The sequence below is a fragment of the Sturnira hondurensis genome, unplaced genomic scaffold (genome assembly GCF_014824575.4).
Source record: "Sturnira hondurensis isolate 20B ecotype Veracruz unplaced genomic scaffold, ASM1482457v3 Scaffold0022566, whole genome shotgun sequence".
In the NCBI taxonomy this organism is placed as follows: domain Eukaryota; kingdom Metazoa; phylum Chordata; class Mammalia; order Chiroptera; family Phyllostomidae; genus Sturnira; species Sturnira hondurensis.
Genome location: NW_028095197.1, coordinates 11490149 through 11516331, shown reverse-complemented (window position 1 = coordinate 11516331; position 26183 = coordinate 11490149). Strand labels below are relative to the sequence as shown.

Below are 26183 nucleotides of genomic sequence, written 5' to 3'. Positions count from 1 at the left end.
TCACCTTGGACCCTTCTGGGCCCACACCGAAGGCAGCCACAGGGGTTTTGGAGTCATTTTGACATCCAAAGAGCAGGGGCTCTGCTTTCCGAAGACTTCTTGAAGGGGGTGGGGTTGCAGGGGCTGTTTTCCACTTTGGTTAAATTACAGGAGCAGATTTGGGAGAAATAACATACTCATCAGAATATATCATTTAAATACCCCCAGCAGCTTATGAACAGAAGTATGTTAATGCTTTAAAAAAAACTGATGCACTTTAGGTTTAAAAAAATATTCCAGGCGGCACCGTAGCCCATAGTCGTGCAGGTAGGTCCCCTGGAGCTGTGGCTCCTGACGTAAAAGTGCAATCACTGGGTGAAGGGGGTAACTACAACCGGGACTTGTGCACCAGCTACATCCTGTTTCGTGTGTTCTGCCACCGTAAAATGAGAGCAGCAGCAACACACACGACTCAACTGCCGGGGGTGGACCACAATCCCGCATGTGTGTGTCTGTCTATCTGGGGAACAAAGGCCAGGACCATGGCCCATGGTATGAAAGCCTGAAGGGAAAGCAGAGTGCGGAGGGTGACACTCTGATTGGGCCGGTGAGGACACGGAGGCAGGGAGATGAGTGACTAACCAAAGCTACATCGTCAACACACAGCCGAGAAGCTCAGCGGCTTCACTTCTCCCTGCAAAACTCATCTCAGTGACAAAATTGTTTTTTTTTTTTAATTTCACTCAGTCATTTCCCATCATCTAAAAAATGAGTTGGGTCAAATGAAGAAACTGGTCAGATCGCATCCAAGTAACCTTGCTCCCGGTGTGGCCCTCAGTCCTGACCTCTCAGGCTCCATGCAGTCCTGAAGGGTAAGCGTTTTTTCTCCAGATTCTTTATTACAGAATACCAAGGTCCTCTCATATGGTGGGCTGTACTGTAAACTTGACCTATTTGTGTAAAGTTTAGGAAACAAATACCAGAAAAATAACCAATTATTACTCTAGTTCATATGAATACTGAAGAGGAAAGAAGGGATCCTGTCCATGGCGCAGCAAGCACCATTTCAGCAGGGAATGTACCAACAGGGCAGCATCTGAGTGTATAAAATAGTCCCCCAGTTTCCTATTATCGTAAGGGGAAACGGCCACACAACAGCACTCGATGGGCTGCCAGTTAGTCTGGTTTGTACTCTTTTCTGGAGCGTTTTCTGGAGCAATTTCTGCAGCTCCCGGGGGCTCTCAGTGTGACGAGGTGAGAAAGCCCACTGGGGACAGAGCTTTGACAACATCTGCTTAGGGTCCCAAGCAACACAGGGCGAAGAGGGTCTCCAGGTGACGATGGGCTGGCGGACCTGGGGCAGCTCCACCCAGGAGAGGAAAGATTTCAGGAACACGCTGCTGGTGCAAACCCCTGACGGGCTATTGTGGAGCCAAGATGCTTCCTGGGACCCCGAAACCCCAACCAGATCTGAGACCCACAGATGGAGATTGATACAAATTAGTGGCCTAGATGACAACACCCAAAAACGGGGAGACAACAAGAAACTAAGGAATCAAAAGGCTGCTTGATGCGCAGAGAACCACATCCAGGGCAACAACCTAAATGACCTGGCTGCCCAAGGACTGCGGCGTCTCGGCACTGGGCGCACCTGCAGACTGCCCCTGGGCCTGGAGGGTCTGAGTCCCAGAGGTGGGCGTCTTTCCCCCACCCCACCCCACAGGGCTTCCGCAGAGTGCTGCGTTTGCCCAGTTTTGCCAGAAGAAATTAAATTGCATCCGGCACTGCAGAAATAGTCAGGCTTTTCCTCATTCAATGTGTATTCAGGTTTCCATGACTGGAGGACCTACGAAAAGTCTGAGAGGTGTGGTTAAAATGGTTTCCACAGATAAGGGGGATCTCGTTAGCGTGTCTTGTGGTGCCGATTTGACCTGGCTTTGCCCTACCGTCATATTTATTCCTAGTGCTGGTAGAGGCTTGGAGCCAGCTCATTTCCTCAACTTTCCTAAGGACTTAAGGGGATACTGGCGTGCTCTGCCACGTGAGCTGTGAGAGCGGCAGGAGGATTTTTCTGAGCTGTGCTGCAGAACAGAGGACGGCGACGCGGCGCCCCTCTCAGTCCCTGGGAACAACCGGCACGATGGACCAAGCACCCGGTCAGGGGGAAGCTGACTCGGGGGCCTGGTTCTGCCAGCAGAGGTTACACTTACGGTGGGGGGAAGCCGGAGAGAAGAGGCCAGAGCTGGTCCACGCTGGCCTACCGGACAGGTGCTGGGATTCGGACAGTCTCGAGTAGGCATGGCTGGTGGGATGACTCCCCGGAACCACACATCGGTGGCTCAGGGTAGCACGGAGACCCACGTGCCATCTCTCTCCCTTACTAGCGGTGTGATTTCAGGCAAGTTGGCCTCTGTCCATCATTTGTCCCATCCTCTTTATTGGGTTATGGTACAGCTTTAGTGAACTAATAAGAATTTTGTAAGCTGTAGAGCAGTATATAAAGGTAAGTGATGATGAGTACTTTGATGAAGAGCTACAGGGCAGGGGCATAAAGATATTTTTAGAAAGAGCTCCTTGGTGAGACCCTGCTCCACGAAGCCACTGTAATCACACCTCTGAAACCTCTCCCAGGTCCTACACTCATGGCAGTGGAGACTTGAATATTCATGGAATTAGTACCTGATTTCTTCTTGTCAAAGCTGGGGGAATACAACTCTCTTTGGAAGCCACATAGTGGGGTCTACTGACCAAGTACATGCAGTGGTAAACCCCTTTGTTCTCACGTTCCTTTTTAAAACTGTGAACCTGTCAAATGGCAATCTGCTCATGATAAACGTGGAGGGAGCTGGAAAACCAAATGCACAAACACGTGAGTGCCAGTGTGCACTGTGAGGATAAATGGTACATAAATGTGTTTACTACCTCATTAGGCGAACAAGTTAAAGCAGTACACTTACAAGGATTTACTGCGTGGAAACTGAAGGAGCCCTGAGAGAGTACCTGGTTCAACCCTCCCATTTGACAGAGGGGAAAACTAAGGCCTGGAATGATGAATGACTTATGTGAGGTCTTGGACCCAGGGTGGGGCAGTTACTGAATATTTATTATTAAATGCTGATCACATACCAAGTACTCTCGGCACTGGAGATGTGGAGATAAACAACACAGTGCCCGCTCTCAAGGAACTGATAGTCTAGTGGGGAGTCAGACGCATACACATCTGCAGATGGTGAGTTTGGGATGCGGAGAATCCTGTAACAGAGGAATCCACACAGAGCTATGGGAGGACATGGGCAGCTGATTAAACTGGAAGAGGGGAAAAAAGGCTCCAGGGAACGATAAAATGAGAAAGGTGGGACACGAGAGAAGGGTACTGCAGGCGGAGGGAAGAGCACCAGCAAAGACGGGCAGCCTGCCTCTCACGGGATCTCAGAAGAGATCTTAGAGACCAGCTCTTCACATGATTTAAAACTTCCTTATGTATTACCCGGACAGCTGATAATTCCATTTCTGCTGGAACATTTCTAGTGAGCGGAAGCTGATTATCTCATCAGGCAGAAAGGTTTAGTGCTAACCTTTTCAGCTGGTACTGCACTGGATGCAGAGGGCCCGTCAGAGTCTGTCTCTTCGCGGCCGCTGAAGAGCAGGCCGAGGAATATTCGGTCCTTGACTGTCTCTCAGGGGAATAAGGAAATGTCATGTGTTTTAGAACCTTTGGCTCATAGAATGTTAGAGCGGGGAGGGACCTCAGATATCATTTGGCCCAGTTTTTAAGCATCTCTCGGTGACTCATGGACCCTCTCTGAGAGCGTGATAAAAATGTATAGATCCTCTCCCCCCAAGTTCACATACGTTCATGACACAGGAAGTGCTGCGTGCAGTTTCAGGGCATTCTTGGAGCCCCTGAGCCTGTCCTGGATTAAGAAAGTGTTGCATTTTACTGATGGGAAACTGAGGCTCAGAGAAGAGGAATGGCATGAAGTGGAGTCAAGGAAGTGACTTCCCATGGGTCAGACCGCGGTCTGGGCAGAAGAGTCAGACCTATGGGTCACCCTGAAGAAAGGCCCCGGCAGAACGAAGGCGTGCGGGAGCAGGCTGCAGGAGGGTTTGCTACCTGGCCGAAAGGAGACCTGGCTTAGGAGCACAATGTCACAGGCACTTCCTTTACTTACCTGCAAGTTGGTTTATGAAGAGGATTTAGACTTTTCTCAAAACCAAAAGGCTGAAAGGAACTTCTGCCAGAGAGCACTGCCACTCACTAATGGAACGTACTGCGTGAGAGGCACAGGATTCCCCGTCATTTGACTTTTTTGAAGACAACCTCCTGTGGAAGGGACTTCAGCATCACAAGACTTTGAACCGGGTGACCCACACTGGCCTTGATTAAAAAGACGTGAGAGGGAAGGGTCAGAGAGCCGGAGGAGATCCGTGAGTAGAGGGGAATAGAGATCTGGCAAAGGAAGCTTCAGGGAAGAAGAGTGACTGACAGAGGTGCGGTCCTATTTTAGCGTGCATTGCATTGTGTGCTCTGGCAGGTAAGTTACGGTAATGCTCATTTTGGTGGTGACACGGGTGGTGCAGTCTGAATTACAAAGTGCTTTCAAATGGATCATAGCTGTTCCTCAGAGTAATTCCTAAAAAACAGGCCTTAGAAAATATGACTAAAACTTCTCTCCCAGTGGCTCTGTCAGTGAATTAGAAATCACTTTACGTTTAAAAAGGTCCTTTCACACCCATACTTTAGGGGAGGAGGTTTCTGCCGGGACAGCCTGGGAGGGGTACGTGAGATGCCAGCGTGTGCCCAGGCCACCTTCACTGGGGGGGCAGGGGCAGACCTTAACGTTCTGATTTCTGTTCCTTTTAACAAAAATGAAACACAAAACTGAACACCAACTCCGATTTTAAAAAATAACTGCTGGGAAATAAAATGCAATCAGTTTCTTCTCCATGTAAGTATTTCTCTTGGGGGTCTGTGCTACAATGACTGGAGGAGGTAATGGTAAAGTGTGAAAACTCTTGTTTACTTCCAATAACAATACCCAATAATGGAAAAATTGTGATTGAGGAAAAGGAGATTGTAGTTTTTCAGTTTTGGCAGCTTCAAATATTATCACAGTGAGCACAGTTCTGAAGTTCAGAAACTGAGAATTAAGAACACAGAGGCCCTGTCTTCCACAACAGTGGAACTAGTGAGGATGACAAGCAAGAGGGTGAACGCACAGGCGAAGAATTAGCTGTTCCCTAAATCTCCCTGTTGGATCCAGCCCTCTGGGCTAGGAGTTACAAAAGGCCATGTTAGGGGGAAAAAAACGTGTCAACCACTACCTACTTTATTTAAGTATCATTACTTGAAACTCCTCTCTCTGCACCAAAGATCTGGCAAACTGTTCTTCGTTCCCAGCTCTGCACTGAATCCAAACTCTTGGCCCCAGGCACCGGACCTCGGGGCAGCATCTCAGGCAAAGGAGAGGAGGAGGCAGCGGAGATCAGTAACAGTGGAGATGGGTTTCCACAGAACTGGAGAGTGCCTGGGAGTCAACTGGCCTAATTTGTCACGTGCGCGGATGAAAAGGCTGAGGCCGGCAGGGAGAAACGCTGTGCTCAGTTCGTGCCAGGAAACATCAGAGGCTGGATGTGAACCCAGGTCTGCTCCCCACTCTACCACAACCCTTCTATTCTGCTGGAAAGGGAGTTTCGGGGACGGAGGGCCCCAGGATACCCCTCTCCAAAAATGAAGTGGAATGTGTTTGGGTTCATGCACTCCTTTTGGGGGACACACACAGTCAGTCATATGGCCTTTGTAGAGCCGCACCTCATCCTCCACACACCTCACCCTCCAGCTCTGCAAACTGGAGTTTACAGAAACCACAGTGGAAGAAAATACGATTCTCCATCCCTCACACAGAACATCCACTTGCAAGTCAGGATAATTCGTCATCTGTGTTACCTACTTACAGTTGTTACTCACATGCAGACAACTCTGATAAGAAGGCTGCAAAGAGAGGCAGGTAGAGGCTTGAGGTTAGTACTGGATTCTTTGGCAAAAGTGAGAGAAGACAGCCTCATTAAGAGGACAATGCAAGCTGATATTCCCTAGATGCCACCTACTTTGGTAGCCTCGGAGTCATAGAAAATACTGTGTTTCTGTCAATCCTGTCTAGTGAAGGCTGACATCATGGTTAGTATTCCAGTCACAGTGGCATTTAATTTCTTGATAACACGGTTTATCCTGCCTTTTATTATTATTTTTAATCCCTATTTGTTACACTTAGGCTTCCCCCTTGTGGGCAAGATATGGAAGGAATCCAGAGCGGGAATGGCCCACGGTGTGGAAACACTCAGGACGCAGCCTGGAAGCTGCCCTTGGGAACCTGGCTGCCGTGCGCATCTTCACCCTCAGAGATGTTGGTCTCTATACCTGCTAATACGACACTCTTGCTATTTAAAACACCCAACACAGGTATCAAAGAAAAGCACACCAAAGAGTAGTCTAAAAATCAATCATTTATGGAAAAATAATTATGATGTGTAGTCAGGTACACATGACTATTTTGCACATTTTGTATCATTATCCAAAAAAGGTGTGAGGTCCTTGAGGCAAGTATTTTCCCTGTAGGCTCCAGGCAAGAAATGATTTAAGTTATTTAGTATAAATTTGTTAGGGAAAAGGTTGGGGAAAGCAAGCAATTTATGCAAGGTGGCTGCTTTAATCAAATCAGAACCGGATTAGCCCTACTGGAAGTGCGCCATGCACACATGGGTGGAAGTTTCCTTGGGAAAAAGGCAGGAGGTGAGAAGACCAGCTTTCTCCCTGCAGCCCCTCCGAGGCCCTCCCCTGGCTGGGTGTGGCAGCTCTGTCTCTGGGCCAGAATATCAAGGACTAGCTGAGAGCAACAGCCGCCCTAGAGAGACTGGGCCTTCACCCTCCATGGTCGCCTCAGTGCTCTGAGGCCTGGGGAGCAGCAGGGGGAAGGCGGCGTGGACACAGGGACCAGAGCTGTTTCAGATTCCCTCCCAATTCTCTCCCCACTCCCCCCACCACTCCGCCCCTTCGCCCCCCATTCAGAGCTTCGAGAACAGGATGTCTAACGGCTCAGACTTACTTGGCAGCAGCATCTTTCCTCAGCTGCTCGTGCTTCATGAGGAGATTCTTCCGGTCTCGGAAGGCTTTCCTGACCTTGTACCCTTTGTAGACAGCCTGGATTTTGAAGGCAGCGATGTCCTGTATGGCCGCGATGGACAGGGCGCCCCGCTCCAACATGAACTGGATCACTTCATGGCGCTCGCCCAGCAAGGCGTAGTCAAGGGGAGTGTACCTGAAGCGGGAAGGTTTTTGAAAGTGTTGGAATGTAATTCAAGGCTCATCTACGCTGGCGATGTACTCGTAGGCAGCAAAAATGTCATTCTAAGAGGTGAAACACCCCTCAGGCTAAGCTGTCTTCTGCACTCCGGGGCTGCTCCTCTCCTGCTCCGAGGGGCGCAAACCAGGGGTGAGGCTGGGGCAGGTGCTTCGTGCTGGTGAACCCACAGAGTTCTGAGCTGTGCTCACTGGCTCACAGCCTGGGGGCTGGGAGACCTGAGCATTCTTCCTCTTTCCCATGTTCCAAATAATTCCTTGCTCCTATCTGAAAAGGCACTGCAAACAATATTCTGTGATTTTCATAATCTGAGCCCATGATGACCAACAGTTAATGCTTATGCAATAAAAAACGGACGGATTTAGCACATGATAAGCATGGCCTTTTAACTGGAGAAAGGATGAATTATTAAACAGGGCCAGAACAACTGAGTCGCCATCAGCGGGAGGGGGGGAAGATTCTTACATCACACTTACTCCAAAATAAATGCTGGATGGAGCAAAGATCTAAAATAAACAAATAAATAACACAAGTAAATAAATAAATAAATAAACCCATGAATGCACTAGAAGAAACTGTGGGTGATTATTTAAAAATTGAAGTGGAAAGCTCTTTTTAAAAATGATACAAAACTCAGAAACCTTCTGATTGATACATGCAACTACATACAAATTAAAAAAAAAAACTTTCCAGGGCAAAACCACTAAAAACGAGGGTAAAAAAGTTCCCCAAACAGCAAACACGAATGGTTCCTAAACATAAGTCCAATCTCACTAATTTAAGAGAAATACAAATTAAGCCTCGTTTGAGAGAGAGCACTTCAATACTCAGGTTAGCAAAGACGGGGCGGTGGAAGAACACACTGTGCCGGCAAGGATGAATGGAGGCAGTCCCTCGCAGACACTCCCTCAAACCTCAGGGAGAACGATTCGGCAGGTCGATCAGAACTACTGGTGCATCTGCCCTTCACCAGAGCCTCCGCACTTAGAGGCATTCACCTGACAGGTCTGCTCTCATTTGTGCAATGTTTTATGTACACGGATATTCTTAGAAGCACAGCTTGAAACAGTAAAAGAATGGGAACAACCTCAATATCCATTAACAGAGGGCTGGTTAAATAAAGCCCAGGCCGTCCAGGCAATGAAGGCATCTGTATAATGCAGCCATTACTGCAGCCTATAAATAAATAAGGAACAGTCTCCAGGATGTCTTGTTAAATGGTGAAAATGAAAAAAGTAAGAAACAGAAGAGTGTTATGGCATGCTCCATTTGTACGAAAAGAACAGGTCCCTGTATGTTCTCCTATATAAAATACATCTCCAGATGTTTCCCAAGAAACTAGTAGTGCTCCCCTGTGGTGCCGCCGAGAGGGAGCCAGCCAGAGGAACACCCCATTTCTACCCAGCACCTTTTAAATTTCATACAGTGGGCACATAGCACCTTTTTGACAAATGTATTATTTAGAAAGGATGGGCATTATTGTCATGTAGTTGTATGTTTAAATTTCAACAGGCTCTTTCTAATTGTGTGATTTTGAGCAAATTTTTAAAAGATTTTATTTATTTATCTTTAGAGGGGAAGGGAAGGAGAGAAGGAGAGAAATACAATGTATGGTTGCCTCTTGTGCGCCCCCTGCTGGGAACTGGCCTGCAACCCAGACATGTACCCTGACTGGGAACTGAACTGTGATCCTTTGGTTCGCAGGCCCGCACTCAGTCCGCTGAGCTACACCAGCCAGGGCGATTTTAAGCAAACTTTTTAAAACAGTTTTCATTTTTAGAAATATAAAACAAATCAGATAAACACATAGAAGAAAATAAGTCACCTACCTCACCTCTCTCACAATTACCCACCGTTAGTATCTTGGCAGACATGCTTTCCTTTTTTAAAGAAAAATGACTGCTTCATAAGAATGGCACATTTAAGCATTTGAAAATGCCGAAAGTAAAAAAAAATGCAGGCAAGCACCCCAAACCCCAAACTCCACCATGCAACCATGGCAACAATAACGGTCATTCTTCAACAAGCCACTCGCCGTTTCTAAGCTGCAGCCCTCCTCGTCACAGACTGGGCACGAGGAGACACGAAACGACTGTGAGGCTCAGCACTGCACGGGCTCCACGGAAGGAGAGCAGGAGTGTCAGCTCTTACTGCTACCATCACAGGACACGCACTGCGGTGTGATCTGTGCCACAGTCACTTACCATGCAGACTATTTCCACTGGACCCAAACTAGTATTTCTAACCACCTAATGGCGGCCACGGGTCCGATTTCTTTCTGAGTGACTGTTACTAATTCAATGCATTAAGAGATATTAGGAGGAAATAATCACCTGATTTCTGAGGAGGAATAAATGATTACATGGATGAATCATCAGACCCAGAAAATCATTCAATGATTATAGAAAAAGAAAGATCTCTCTTCACAATCCACCTAACAGTCACAGTAAGCCATAAAAGGATGAGGTTTTCAGTTTCAGCAAAGGGTGGTTTGGCCACTTTGGTCGGTACAGGAACTCGGAATTCAGAAGACAGCCCCAAATGCTAAAATTAAGGAACGCCTGTGTAAGGACAGCTCAATCTGCCACTCCTGTTCGGAGACCAGAAGGCCATAAATAAAGATGCCTATGTCATCTCAAAAACACTATTTATAAGCAGGTAGAGTTTTATAAATTCAGAACTTTTAAAAATACAACTACACATTCAGTGGAAAAGACTATCACACGATAGTAGAGCTAATTTAGTGTATTAAATGAATAAACAGACCCAGAAAAATTAAGCAGCTTGCTGAAGGTGATGTAACCAGTTACCTGGAGAGTCTAGACTGGAGTAAGATCAAACGACTGACTCCCTGTTCAATAGTGTTTCTACAACACATCTATCAATTATTGAGTACAAGTCTCATAACTCGTAGAATGAAACTTCTACAATCAACTCACAAATAACCTATATTTAGTAAGCTTGATCATTTTTTCTACCATTAAAATGCAGTGTCTTTCACATAGTACACAAGCAGGATTATCAGAACCTGGTTTATGAAATGAAGGCCTGAGCCACGCCTTTTCTTACAAATACGACAAAAAGGAGTAACCAGTGGCCTAAGAGATGCTGAAGAACGTGGAAGTGGGAGTCAGCCGACCTGGGGGACCGTGGGCATTCTCCTCGCCTCTCTGAGCTTCTGTGTCTTACTGGTAACAGGCAACAAGGAAGGCTGGATCTCTCAGGCTATTTGTGGATGAAAATTGCATTTCAAATGTTTTTAATATCTTTACTATAAAAAACTGTACTTTTATTAGGAGAAATTTCAAACATAAACAAAGATAGGGAGTATGCAGTAGTTACATATTCCTTTACTCACTCATCATCCAAATTGAACACGTAGCAAGATTTTTACCACATTTGCTTCATCCAAGCCCTTCCTTTCTACTTTTGCTAAGGTATTTTAAGTCAGACCCCAGAACTCCTGTTATTTTATCTCCCTGCATTTCAGTATTTATCTATAAATAACATGAACATAACCATGTCATTACTGCACTAACAAAATTCCTTAGTAAGACCCAATACCCACCCCATGATCAAATTCCCCCCAATTTTCTCAAAATTGTCTTTTTTTAAACAACTGGTTTATTTAGGATTCTCAGTCAATTTTTGATCAAAGGAACACAATCCAAATGTCTAGCAAGGTTTTAAGATTGTGGAGTTTAAGCAACTGACCATATTGTGATTATTACTATTGTGTCTTTCTTCATCCCCCAATTCAATTTAGAAACATTCAAATGCTGTGAATATACCCGTCGATGTCAGAGTGTGGCTGTCAGGAAGTTATTGACTGAAAGCCAGCAGGAGCTGGCAAAAATTATGTCTATGCAGGGCACATCAAGGGTCAGTGTCAGCACATGAGAAGTAAAAATTAGCACCACACTGATGGTAACCAGCCAAGAAGCAATGCAGATAAAGACAAGCGACGAGATACAATTGGACCTGCCATGTGCGAATGGTCTGATGGGGTGAGCAGAATGCCTAAACTGGAATGTCAATAAACATAAAAGGCAGTGCAGAGTTCTGACATTTGTACATCAAGGTGCATTGCTGATGATACATTAAAGGGACCTGGAATAGTGCCACTGTCTCTTTTCATCTATAGATTGGCAAGTACAGTTAGGCGAATTTTCCCTCTGGCCTTTTGGTCTGTAATTAATACATGTTTACTCCAGGAGGCAGTAAGTCTTAATTCACAGGCTCACTTAGGTCTGAAATTCAATGCTTAACATATAAATAAGAACTGAATTGCAAACAAAATATTCTTTTACTGTTCCCTCAAAATAGTAGTCATGCTGTAAACACTGTAATATCGTAGAATGAATGCTTTAGAGAAATAAATCATCACTAATTCTTAGGATGCTTAAACTTCCCCTTTTGTTGTTTTAGGATTTGTAAGGGAGAAATCTTCAGCTCTCTCACATATCTGCTTTAATGTCGAAACCTCAGTCTGGAGGGTTCCATTTGGCTTTCCAACCAACCCCCTAAACCCTCAAGTCTTTGTTTTGCAGTTGTCATATGACTATAACAGAGAGGGTTCTTTATACAATTGCTCCTTAAGTAAGATATGCCACAGGCATTTATCTAATTCTGCATGTGCTCTAAAAATTGCAGAAGTTTCTAATGCAGGTATGAAGCAGGGTGATGCTTACTAAGAGCCTGAAAACATGAACTTGACAATGCAACAGTTGTTTACTGAGTATCTACTTAAAAAAAAAAAGCACTGTAAGCAATACAGAGATGACCATGATCTTCAGGAGTTCTCTGCTAATGCAGAGGACAATTACACAGTGTAGGGGGACAAAGTGTGGGACACATGATGGTGGGACCAGAACAACCTCCTTAGATGAGACTGTATTTGAACAGAGGAATGACATGAGTAACAATTACACTAGGAATATAGTTTAGGCTACTTTGGAAGCAGATTAATTGAATGAGGAAAGATCAAAGGTGGGAAAACAGCAAGGAGGCACTGAGACAGTCCCAGAAAGAGTTGAAGAGGGCTGGGCTCAGACACTGATGCAGGTGATGAAGTGAAGCCAGGAGAAGATAAGAAGCAATGCAGTTTCAGACCACCAAGTCTGAAACACAGTTTTAGAAGTTGCCAGGGCCCGGATGACTGCTGAAGCCTCAGTGGCAGGTCAGATCGCCAGAGAAGACCGGCTGAGAGATGAGATCCAGTCTTTGAGGAATGTTTATATTAAAAAAAAAACACAACAAAAACCAGAAGAGGAGCCAAAAGAAATAAAGAAGGAGGAGATATGATTAGAAGAGAATCAGGAAAAGAAACTGCTACAGAAGCTTAGAGAAGATGTTGTCACAATAGGTAAAGAAGAGGAAGCAAGAGAACCAAGATGCAGAAAGACCAGTGAGAGCAGATGAAAAGGACCACATAAGGCTTTTCGATTAGGAATTTGTCAGGGACCACTCAGGCCCAGATTTGAGGATGGATGTGAGGATGGAAGCCAGATGGCAAAGGCATGAATGGCGAGCGTGCAGAACTGGGGCCATGGAGACAGTCTGAGAGAAGGCAGTCTTCAGAGACGGAGAAGACCAACTTCAGAACAAAGCATTGGAAAATAAGGGATGGAGGACATAACTAATGGGAAAGGCTCTGAAAGAAGCGGAGAAGGTGAAGGGGTTGGCCCCAGACAGGAGGAGCATGCTTCCGCTGAGACAGTTGCCTAGAGAAAGTCCTTCTCTTCAAAGTTTCTACCACAGAAGGAAAGAACTGGCTGTGGCGGCTAAGAGGGTGGGGACAGTGTCAGAGCAGGGGCCACTTAGTGAGAATCCATGAACACAAAAGCTGGAGCGCAGCCCGGGCTGGTGTAGCTCAGTGGATTGAGCACGGGCCTGTGAACCACACAATCGAGGTTCGATTCCCAGTGAGGGCACATGCCTGGGTTGCGGGCCAGGTCCCTAGTAGGGGGTGCTCAAGAGGCAACCACACTTTGATGTTTCTCTTTCTCCCTCCCTTTCCCCCTCTCTAAAAATAAATAAATAAAATCTTTTTTAAAAAAAGCAAAGACCTTAAAATTACACTGATCAATAATCTCAGACATAAAGGTGACTTTTTACATGTTTTAGTCAAAAGTTATTTTAAGCCCTGGCTGGTGTGGCTCAGTCGATTGAGCGTGGGCCTGCGAACCACACAATTGCGGTTCGATTCCCAGTCAGGGCACATGCCTGGGTTGCAGGTCAGTTCCCAGCAGGGGACTCACGAGAGGCAACCATACATTGATATTTCTCTCCTTCTCACCTTCCCTTCCCCTCTAAAGATAAATAAATAAAATCTTAAAAAAAAAAAAAAAAAGAAATCTGGAGCACAGACCTGGGCCAGGAGGAGTTCAGGTGTGGAAGTCTGATTACAAACTTGCTGTTACCTACAAATTACTAGAATCTTCCTAGACCCAACCCCACCAAGCATCTCTTCTGCTTAGACTTCACACTGTATCTGGTCCTTTTCATTGGCCCGGGTCCTTGAGGAACAACACCAGCTTAACTCTAAGGATCTCATATTGTTCAAGAAATCTGTACTGAGACCAAAACCCTGACCAGGTTAAGCTTCTCGTTTTTTCATGCTATGTGGTGGCACCTTTGTCCACTAACTGATAATATCCTCTTCACCAACAAAAACTTCTTAACTATATAACACATGCCACTGGCCTAACCAAATTCCTAATCCTGGTCAGTCTGGACCCCCTGACTTTGTAACAGCCACCAGTGGGAAGAAGGCATAGGAGTTTCCTCATCTACAAGGTGTGAGCTTACCCTAAGTAATACCCAATGTTCTGAATAGCCTTAACATCCCAAGATTCCAAGTCAACCCTGCACGGAACTTCTGATCTGTTTTTCTGGCTCAGGATTTCCTTCTTTCTTTTTTTTTAAAGGTTTTATTTATTCATTTTTAGACAGAGGGGAAGAGAAGGAGAAAGAGAGGTAGTGAAATGTGGTTGCCTCTCAAGCACCCTATACTGGGGACCTGGCCCACAACCCAGGCATGTGCCCTGACTGGGAATTGAACCGGTGACTCTTCAGTTCACAGCCTGCACTCAATCCACTGAGCCACACCAGCCAGGGCTGGTTCAGGATTTCTTAATGTAATGTTTTCCTTATGAGTATAATTCTTATTTCTGAAAGAGTATCTAATGTTGAGATTTTTAATCTGGTGGAAAGGATGTGATATGAGCAATATTTTTTTAAAAATCAACAGCTTACTTACCTCTCTTCATTGTTTTCCATCTGATTAGGAAAAGCAGCGAAGTCTAGTAGTAATTTAATGGCATCGAGGTATCCATTGTTACAGGACCAGTGCAAAGCTGTTCTTCCCTACAAGCATGGGCAAAAATCTGGAGTAAGTACATCTGGGATAGGTATTTTTGGACACAGGTATTTGTGCTAACTCGAAAAATAAACAATTCTCCCCCCAAATTACTTAATTACAGTAAGGGAAAATATTAACTGTACAGTGGAGAAAAGGACGGTATCGCAACCAACTGATCAAGATTAGCACTCCTTTAGAGGGCATCGTATGCCTCCAGAGGTGACATCCAGAGGAGGCACTGTCACCTCTATTAGGTCCCAACCAAAAGTGTAAAATCTGAATCTAATGATGAGGAATCATAAGGTGACCCCAAAGAGTAAAATAAAATAGATAGCCTGCACTATGAAAAATGTCAATGTCATAAAAGATCAGGTCCTGAAGCACTGCTAGAGGTAAAGAGGGATATTTCACAGCGTGAAAGCAAAGACGAGGACATCACCATCCCACAGGTACATGCACCTAAGAGCACAGCTTCTAAACACACAGGCTGCGACTGACAAAATTAACAGGAGAGACAGTCACATCCATAATCACGGTGGGAGATTTTTAACTCATCTTTTACAATGATGAGTGGGTAAAACAAACAGTAGAGATAGATATGGAAGATGTGAACAATACATTGTAAAAGTTTAACCTGAGCAATACACATAAATACGTAAAACACTGCATCCAACAATGACAAATCAGTACTTTTCAGGTGAACACAGAACATTTACCAAAATCAACCATAACCTGGGCCACAGAGAAAGCCTCAAAAGACTTTGAAAGATTAAAATAATTCAGAGTATATTTTCTGACCACAGTAAAATTTAAGATACAAATTAGTGCAATAGGTGGAATAATGCACTCCTTTGTAAAGACGTCTACATCCAAATTTCTGGAATTTGTAACCATGTTATGTCACATGGAAAGTGAAAATTTAGGATGTGGATGAGACTAAGGTTGCTAATCATCTGACCTTGAGGTAGGAGATTATCCTGAATTATCCGGGTAGGCCCAATGTGGTCATAAGGGCTCTTATTAGTGAAAAAGGGAGGCGGGAGGGTGAGTGTCTGGGGATGCAGCGTGAGAGAGACGCAGCCAGTCGCTGTGAGCTTTCATGGTGGAGGAAGGGGCCCAGGCCAAGGAATGAAGGTAGCATCTAGACGCTGGAAAAGTCAAGAATCAGACCCCCACCTAGAGCCTCTGAAAGGCTGTTGGCGGGAGTCCTGCCAACACCTTAATTTTGATTTTTTGACCAATGAGGCCTATTTTGGATTTCTGACATCCATAACAGTAAGATAATTTCTGTTGTTCTAAACCACCAAGTTTGTGGTAATTTGTTATAGCAGCAATAGGAAATTAAGGCAATAAACAACAAAAAGATAGTAAGAAAATGCCCAACTGCCTGGAAATTAAACAATATACTTCTGAATATTCCATGGGTCAAATAAGAAATCAAAACAGAAATGGGAAAATGTTTGAACTGAAAGATAGTGATGGTATAACTTATCCAAACTTGTAGGATACAGTTAGACAGTGCTTGGAGGAAGAAGTATGCTTAAATACATAGATTAGAAAAGAATAGTAGAAAAAATCAAGGATTTAAGCTTTTATAAAAAAGAATCTTTAAAAGATAGTGAGTCAAACCTGAGGAAAGTAGATGGTGGGAAATAATAAATATAAGAGTAAATGCTGTGAAATAGTTAAAAAAAAATAGAGAAAATCAACAGAGACAGAAGTCCTCTGAAAAAATGAATAAGCAAAATGGAAACATTTTTTAGAATGAAAGGGGACAATGCACATTACTAACATATGAGTAAATGAGGAAACATCACTATGGTCCTACAGACATAAAAAAGATAAAAACCTGTGTGACCAATTTAAATGAACACAGTTGACTTTCTACGTAAAATAGACAAATTTCTAAAAAATGCAACTTACTAAAGTGGAGAGGAAAATAATTAGAAAATGTATAGTCATAATTATTAATGTAACTAAATCAGTTGTTAATAACTTTTACACAAAGGAAACATGTAGACCCAATGACTTCACCAGGAAATCCTCCTAACATTTAAGGAGGAAGTAACACCAATTGTACATGAACTTGTTGGGAGAATAAGAAAAGAGGTACTGCTTCTGCAAGGTCAGTGTAGCCTAACTCTTTCTACAAGGTCAGTGTAACCCTGCTACTGAAACCTGGTAAGTATGATACAAGGAAGAACCATTATAGGCCAAACTCTCTGATGAACATATATGCAAAAATCTCAAAATATTAGCAAATAAAATCCACTAATATATATTTGAAAAATATATCATAAGTGGGGTTTACTCCAGGAATAAAAGAGTAGTTTAATTTCTTGAAAAAAAAAATGTAACCAATCAATGTAATTCATCACACTAATAGCAAAGAGGAGAAAAATAATACAATCATGTTGACTGATGCAGAAATAGTATGACAAAAGTTAAACAGCTAATGTATTTAAAAAAGCTCTTAGCAACTAGAAATATAAGGGAACCTATAGCAAATATCATATTCAATGGTGAAATATCTAAAGCTTTCTCCCTGAGAACCCAGAATGAATGAAGAATGTCAACTATCACCAATTCTATCCCACATTGTATTGGAGGTCCTATCTAGTTTAATAACGTAAGACAAGAAGTGAAAAGCATAAAGACTGGAAAGGAAGAATGACAAATACTATCATTCATATATAGTATAATTGTTTATGCGGATAATCCAAAACAATACACATAAAAACACTACATATAGAAGCAGAACTGGAAGGTAAGACACTGGCAACCTGTAAAAAATGTAAAAGGGATCGCAAATTATAAAAGATGTATTTCTAACAACATAGGTACAAGGACCATATTTATATATTTTCATTATATTAAATTTACATCTAGTGACAACCTTCATAAATAGTTATTGAAGGCATTAATAGGAAATATATTTTCTGACTTGGAAAGACATAACATGCTGGGATTTTTAAAGAATGAAAGTACCAAAAAAGTCCATATTGGCTAAATTGGGAGAAAGCACTATATTACTACATGGCTGGGGGAAGCATAGATTACCCCACATGTTTTAGAAATCAGTTCAAGAGTATATAGCAAAGCCTAATCACAGTCATACACCATTCATTCTTTGATTCAATAATTTCACTTAGGGGAAATTATCCCAAGGGAATAATTCAAAATAAAAAATTAAATGCATATAGATGATTAATACAACATGATCTATAATAAAATGTGTCTAGCGATAGGAAGTTACTTATTTAATTCTAAAATTTGGGTGACAGGCATAGTTTGGACCCTAACTCCCTCCAACCTGCCACTGTTATCCCCTTAGGATAATTATTTAAGCTTCGTGAGCCTCAATTGCCTCATCTGTAAAATGGGGATAATAATAGTAGCAACTTTATATAGTTGCTGTGGGGACTGAGTGAGTTGCTAAACATAAAGCTCTTAGAACTTTGGAATATTAAACATCCATGATTATGAAAAATATTATAAACCAAATGTAATATTTTAATAGTTAATAATAGTGGTGATAATTTTTAAAATATTTATTTATTTTTAGAGAGAGGGGAAGGGAGGGAGAGAAACATCCATGTGCGAGAGGCACAGCCACCACCCACCTCTCACATGCCCCCAACTGGGGACTTGGCCTGCAACCCAGGCGTGTGCCCTGACTGGGAATTGAACTGGTGACCTTTTGGTTTGCAGGATGGCCTCCAATCCACTAAGCCACATCAGCCAGGGCAATATTGGTGACAATTTTAAGTGAACAAAACAAAACGTGGCTTGTAAAATCATATCATATAAATTTACATACATATCCATATATACCATGCATATATATTTTACGAAAGCTATAATATTATTCCCACTTCATGTAATGACTTTGTTAAATTATATAGATATATAAGTTAGGACTTGGAAGAGAACATGGATGAATAAAAATCATTTTTAATCAACGGATTTGTGGGGGATCTCTTCGTTTGGCACCTTATCATTTTATTTCATTTCAGTGAATAAGGAAAAAAAATACTCAAACACTTTGGAGCAAACAATAAAGAAAAGGTCCAGAACCTCTACCTCTTTGTCTTGAATGTTGGGGTCAGCGTTATTTTCCATGAGCACTGCCATGCAGTTGATGTATCCCCCGTACGCAGCGCACTGCAAAGGGGTTCTTCCTGCGTAATCTTGCACATTTGGGTTGATCTTATTTTCTATCAATATCTGGCACACATCAGCATTTCCTCCCAGTGCTGCCCAGTGTAGAAGAGAATGTCCATCTTGGTCAACTAGATCTACCCTTGCACCACCTGAAAAAGCAAGAATACAATCAAAATCACTAATACAGAGAGCATTAATCAACATTTTAAATACATAATAGTCCCTGAAATGCTTTACATTTAGCAAAATATTTCCAGGTATATTATCTGCATCCTATTTTGACAATAAGCTTGTACAATGGTCAGGATAGGCAATGTATCTCTCTCTTACAGAAAATGCAACAAAATCAGGCAGGTGAAGTGACTTTGCCAGAATCACACAACCACCAACAGGTGGAGCCAGGCCCTTGTGCTTCCTTATGCCAGGCGGGCCCTCTTCCCTTCACCCCTCTACCCAGGTGGCTCTCTGCCACCTAAGGCTGCGTATTTCAGATGGCGAACGCAACAGTTCCGACCTTCAAGAGTGGCTTAGCAGGAGCATTCTTAATAACGAACCTTTAATAAGTGTCTGAATCACATCTTTGTGTCCCATCTCACAGGCTCGGAAAAGTGGAGTGTGTTTCATGACATCAGTAGCATCTACTTGAGCGTTATTTTCCAATAACAACCTCACGGTGCTGACATGGCCAGAAAGGGCAGCAGCATGTAAAGCTAAAAAGGAGCAAGAGAAAGTGGTGAACTCTTTAATAACAACTTTACCTCTTTATTATTCTAACTATGTGCGTTCCCTATATTGGAGCTGTTCAGAGGCTGAAAGACCACCACTGAGGAATGTTGTAATGCAGGTTCGAGCATGCAACACCTGTGCTACGTCGGTTGTTTTCGCATTTCAAGAGAATAAGAATGTTTTTCCCCCAAATGAAATCTTACAGAACACTCACCACGTGAAACAGATCAGCGCTGTTCTGCTAGAGCAGGAGTAGAGGGGTACCCACTTAAGCACCCACACCCTCAGCTCACTTCAGGCACCTCTACAGAAACCGGTCACTCTGAAGAACACGGTTTGGAAGACCCAGGACTAGATCCAACTTTAAGGTATTTTCTAATGCTGAAATCCTATAATGCTGCGATAGGGCATCAGGATACAATAGATAGATATTCTTCAGATAAATATCAGTGTCAAATAAAAAGAAACAGACACAAAGTGAACTAAGCAAAAATAGAACAAGTGATCTTATTAAAGGAAATTCCCCATTTCTGAGTATTTGCATGTATTTATTTTAAAATAACCTTAGATGTAAATATTGTTGCTTCCTCTTTGAAAAAATGCTGCAAGTGTACACAGAAGTGCTACTTTTTTAAGGTTAAATTTATCTTATGCAAAGTTTTAAGCACACTCAAAAGGAAAGGCAGTAGGCCGGTAAACCCGGTGAAGCCATAGCCCAGCCCCAGCGATCACAGGCACGTGGCTAACCTTGCTCCCTCTAGCCGCCCTCTACCCGCTTCAGTTCTGATTATTTTTATTAAAGTTATAGAGTCATATCCTTCCGTTTGCAAATATTTTAGTTAGCATATTTGAAAGACATGATTTTTTTTGTTTTTGCTTTTTTAAGAAACACAACCACTGAACCAACTAGGGCCCATTTAGGAGACCGAAACTACGTCACATTTACAGAGAGAAATTAATAAAAGAACTGTTAGCTATGTACTGAAGAACTCAAAAAGCCAAAAGGGAAGACTAAGGTATCACAGAGGTAGTAAATGCAGAAAACAGCTAAAATCCTAGGCCTGGAGGAACAAAAACAAAAGGATGGAAATATTAAAACTTAAAAAGCTTGGGCGAAGAGCCCTGCAGAACAGAAACCGGACCTCTTGAGCAGGCGCTCTGCTCGGATGGCTAGTTCTGGTGTCTCTGAGGAGGGTGCTGAAGGTGCTCTGAGGCTGGCGCTGTGAGTGATGGAAAAACTGCAAAGTAAAATTAACAGTAGCACTGGAACAAAGTACACTGATGAACACAGGAAGAACAGGAAACAAAAACAAGAACAGTAAGCACACGGGAATCTGTAATCCCCGTTGCTCAGCCCGATTTCCAGTCTTGCTCTACTGCCCCCTGTGGGCTGACTCTAGCAGGGCATCGCTGGCAAAGGGGAAATGTGGTTTGCGGAGCTTCAGCCCCAGCATTCCAAAGATAGTCCCATTATCATACCTAAAAAATATTAACAAAAATTCCATAATAGCAAATATCCAGATAGTGCTTATATTTTCCTGATGGCTATATCATTTTTTAAAAGACTGTATTTATTTATTTTTAGAGACAAGGGAAGACAAGGAGAAAGAGGAGAGAGAAACATCAATGTACAAGAGATATACTGATCGGCTGCCTCTCACATGTCCCCAAATGGGGACCTGGCCCAAAACCCAGACATGTGCCCTGACTGGGACTCACACCTGTGACCTTTTGGTTTACAGGATGGCACCCAATCCACTGTGCCACACCAACCAGGGCCGGCTTTATCATTTTTTTATAGTTAATTTATTTGAATCAAGATCCAAATAATGTCTGTAGATTATGGTTAATAAGAGCTTTTTAAAGCAAATTTGAATCTACTGATTATTACTATTTTTTGCTTCTTATTTTTGTTTTCAATGACAGTTTAGAACTCCTTTTTTAATGAGGAGAATAAAAGAACACTATAGAGAGATGATGGAGAGGAACTAACTTTCACAGACAAGAAATGTCAAGGAGCATCCCTGACATATAATAAAACCTTTAGGAGAAAGAGCCCAGGGAGTTAATGAATCTAAGAAAAAGTTAAGTCTGGACTCCAACCACAGAGCACATTGGAAAGGCAACCTTGGCCAAAGGGACGCAAGCGTTCTCACCTCGTTAAAATACACGAAAAGTTAAACTAAAGGCAAGGCTGGTGATAAAGTGAAGGACTGCATACTAATGGAAGTCAGAGACAAATGAAATGTTTAAGCCATTTATAAACTCGGTGATGTCCTATGTGTCTGTGCTATACCTCTTGAGAAGTTTGAGGTCTACTGTGAGACTTTGTTAAGAAATAACTTTGAAAGTTAAAGCCTTCATCAAAATTCACATTATCTACAAACTCTTTAAGAATAATTTAGAGGGGGTGGGGCTGTAGGTATAGGGAGAGATTATTAGGTGCAGTGACTTCCCTCTCTACCCTCCCCCAGTGCTGGACCAACAGCTTTGCTGGCGCAGAACGGTCTTATCCAGTACGATATGTAGCTGCAAACGGCTCTGGTATGTTTCCACAAATAACAGAATGTAACATTGAGAAGCCTGTAGCGCTGCTGTGCCCTGGTGTGATTTTCTTTCCCACTTGTAATGAGGATCTTAGTACATCAGACAGAAACCCCCAGCTGACAATGAAGGCTAAAAAACCTGCACCTCTTTTACTAATGAAAACGTAGCTAATGGTCTCTCTTAGTAGAAAAAGAGATGGAAAGAAGTGTCTGGTAAGAGCTTCTGACACAAAGTTGACTCGAAGCTTTGAAGCTTCTAGAGCCATGGGGGTTATCTCTAAAATAGCAGGATGAGGCAAAGCTATTCAAATCTGAGAAAAGAGCATATTAAATTGAGAGTGGTGAGAATATACTTAGATTTGAGACTGGTGAGAATATACTTAGATGTGTGCATTCCTAAAAATAACACTCACGTTTTGGAAATACAATGAATAACTACTAAAATGTGTAGTTTTAAAGTATAGGTTTCCGCTTTTTTACATGAAGACACTCAGAAGAGTTCCCGTAAGCATGTCTAAGGAGCAACCAGGGTTTTAAACCAAATGTCACCATTTGTAGAAAAGGAGACTAATTTTAGCTGTCATACTTGAAGGAAATAAGGCCTATGAATGATATCCTGGCAACCTAAACTGAAAAGCACAGATGAAAGTCAAGTAAAGATGAAAGTCATTGAATTAGAGAGAATGATTTTAAAGTACTACTCTACCAGTTTTATGGCGCCATCTACATTTTGGAGCCTGAATGAAAGCAAATCAATGGTGTCTACCAGTTCTTACCTGTGCCTCCGTATTTGTCCGCCATGTTAATGTCAATGTCAGACTTTAAACTCAGCATAGTCCTAAGGACGTCATCACTGCCTTTCCCAGCAGCCCACATAAAAGATGTTCTTCCTTCGAGGTCTGAATCATCTTTCACCGAAGGATGTTCTAAAAAGACTTTAACTGTTTCCTGTAAGAAAACTTCATTTAAAACTTTGAGACATTAGAGTAGTATTTTTGAAATTACATTTCATTGATTATGCTATTACAGTTGCTCTGATTTTTCCCTCTTTGCCCTCCCTCCACCCAGCACCCACCACTCCCTCAGGCAGTGCCCCTTCCACTGTTCATGTCCATGGGTCATGAGTCTAAGCTCTTTGGCTAATCCGTTTCCTATCCCGCACTTCACATCCCCAAGGATATTCTGTATCTACCTCACTTTACTTTTCAGTCCCCTCGCCTCTACCCATTCCTCCACAGCCCCTACCATCTGGCAACCATCAAAGCACTTTCTATATCCATGATTCTGTCTCTGTTCTTCTGGTAAGGAACCAGTTTGTTTTTTAGATTCAGTTGTTGATAGATTTGTATTTTTTGCCATTTTATTGTTCATAGTTTTGATCATTTTCTTTTCCTTAAATAAGTCCCTCTAATATTTCATATGATAATGGTTTGGTGATGATGAACTCCTTTAGTTTTTTCTAGTCTGAAGCTCTTTATCTGCCCTTCGATTCTAAATGATAGCTTTGCTGGGTAGGGCAGTCTTGCTTGCTTTTCATGACTTTGAATATTTCATGCCAGTCCCTTCCGGTCTCCAAAGTTTCTTTTGAGAAATCACCTGACAGTCTTATGGAAAATCTCCTGTAGTTAACTAATTTCTATTCTGTTGCTGCTTTTAGGAATTTCTCTTTATCTTTACCTTTTGGCATTTTCTTTCTGATGCGTCTTGGAGTGGGCCTCTTTGCATCCATCTTGTTTGGGATTCTGGGCTTCCTGGATTTATGTGTCTATTTCCTTGACTAAATTCGGGGAGTTTTCTTTCATTATTTTTTCAAATAGATTTCCAATTTCTTGCTCTTTCTCTTCTCCCTCTGGCACCCCTATGGGGTGAATGTCGGCCTCTTGGAGTTGTCCCTGAGGCTGCTTTTACTGTCCTCATTTGGGGGTTCCCTTTTCTTCTTGTTATTCTATTGCTCATTATGCTCCATATCACTGATCTGATTCTCGATTTCATTTACCCTACTGTTGTTAACCTGAAAATTATTCTTTATTTCAAGTAGTGTACCCTTCATTTCTGACTGAATCTTTTTTATGTTGCTGAGGTCTTTACAAAATTCCTTGAGCATCCTTATAACCAGTGTTTCGACTTCTGCATCTGATATCGATTGCTTATCTCCATTTCATTTAACATTTTTTCTGGAGTTTTGATCTGTTCTTTCATTTGGGCCATGTTTCTTTGTCTCCTTAGTTTCGCAGTCTCCCTGTGTTTGTTTCTGTGTACTAGGTAGAGCTGCTTTGACTCTATGTCTTGGTAGTGTGGCCTAATGTAGTAGGTGTCCTGTAGGGTCCAGTGGCACAGCTTCCCCTACCACCCAAGCTGGGTACTCAAGGCATGTCCTTTGTGTGGGCTGAGTACACCTTTCTCTTGTAGTTGAGCCTTGGTTGCTGTTGACAGATCAATGGGAGAGATTCACCCAGGCCAGTCAGTTGCAAGGACTGGCTGTGCAAACTGACCACCAACCTCTGCCCTCTGTGGAGGATTAGCTGTGCTGGGGCAGGGTGGTGGTGCTCCAGTGTGGTCTGTAGCTGTCCACTGGGTGAGCTGGCCCTGAGGTTTCCTGGGTGGTGTAGGCAAAGGTCAGCCCCAACCTATGTTTTCCCCAGGGCCACACTTCCTGAGTTATAAAGCAATCTGAGATGGCTGCTACTTAGCTGGGCTTGGAGATTCCCAGGCGAAGCCAAGCTGTGAATCTAGGCTGGCTGCTGCTAGTGCCAGGCCTGGAGTTCGCTGAGGCCCGCTGTTGTTTGTTTAATAGGATTTAAGAAGTTGTGAAGCATGAGCTAAGACCAGCCATTCCTATGAAAAAGCAGTAAGTTGGGTGGGACAGAGTCTCTGGGGATCTTCAGATGGTTAAAGGGACAATAGCCTCTGCTCACCTAGATGCCAGACACTTCAGTTTCTGCCTCTATACCACTGGTGCCTTTCAAGCTGCTACCTGGATGCTGGAGCTCAGAGGAAGTGAGTCTGACTAAGTCTAAGTGTGGGTTCTTTAAGAGGAACTACTTGGGGCTCTAGCAGTTTCTTCCACTGACTCAATCCCCCTGGTTTTTACAGCCAGAAGATGTGGGGACTTACATTCCTGGTGCTGGAACCCTGGGCTGGAGGGCCTGGTGTGGGGCGGGGACTCCTTGCTCCCACAATATCCCTCTTGAATTTTTATCCACCATACATGGGTGTGGGACCAGCTTGTTCCATGTTCCTGCCCCTCCTACCAGTCTGGATGGATGTGGTTTCTCTGACTTCGTAGTTGTCAGACTGCCATTCAACTTGATTTCTGACGGTTCTGAGTGACAGTTCTTCTATATTTTAGTTGTAATTTTGATGTGGTCATGTGAAGAGGCGAGCCATGTCTACCTATGCCACTATCTTGACTGGAGTCCTAGAGGAGTATTCATTACGGTAACACAGCCACTGTCACATGTGACTCCACAAGCAAGTATGTTTCCCTGCTTTTGAATCAAAAGAAACTATGGTAGGGTTTTTTGTTATTGTTGATAATTTTCAAAAAGAGAACTGAAACCTCTTATAAATGATTAAAGTACAAAAATATTAAGGGCTTTGAAATTGAGCTTAGAAAAAAAATCATTTCTGGGATTGGCAGGTTATCTAAAACGAGAATTTTTTTGAGTAAACATCCATCATGTTCTACTTTTCTTTCTCAGTCCCACTGGCACAGTCACTGAGTTACTGGTGTCTGTACCCACGTTAAATTGGGAGTAAGACTTGGGTTCAAGGTGTTGGGCAAGTAACTGAATCTCTTGGGACCCTGGTTTCCTCACTGGTAAATAGGGACACTACGACCTGTCTTGTAACATGTTCTATCCCAAGTCTGGTGTTGAAACATGGACTGAATTCTGATTTTCATCAACTGGCCAGACTGGGCCAACTGATTTTATCTACTTGTAATAAGAAAAAAGATTCTCTCCAAAATCTACTTTGTATTTTTTCTGAGATGTTGGAAGATAAAAGAAGATAATGGTTTTCCAACACTTTAGGTGATAAATAAAA

At 42.9% G+C, this 26183-nt stretch overlaps 1 protein-coding gene across 3 annotated transcripts in view; it reads right to left on the bottom strand.

The window, feature by feature from the left end:
• The window catches only part of INVS (inversin), a 128180-nt gene that overhangs the window by 24255 nt on the left and 77742 nt on the right, over window positions 1–26183 (bottom strand). For all 3 annotated transcript variants that reach the window (XM_037035787.1, XM_037035786.1, XM_037035788.1), the window contains 5 exons: window positions 22913–23084; window positions 19419–19574; window positions 18784–19013; window positions 14599–14705; window positions 7083–7295 (listed from right to left, as the gene is read on the bottom strand). In XM_037035787.1, the coding sequence (XP_036891682.1) occupies window positions 7083–7295; window positions 14599–14705; window positions 18784–19013; window positions 19419–19574; window positions 22913–23084 (878 nt within the window). The remainder of the gene's footprint in view (window positions 1–7082; window positions 7296–14598; window positions 14706–18783; window positions 19014–19418; window positions 19575–22912; window positions 23085–26183) is intronic.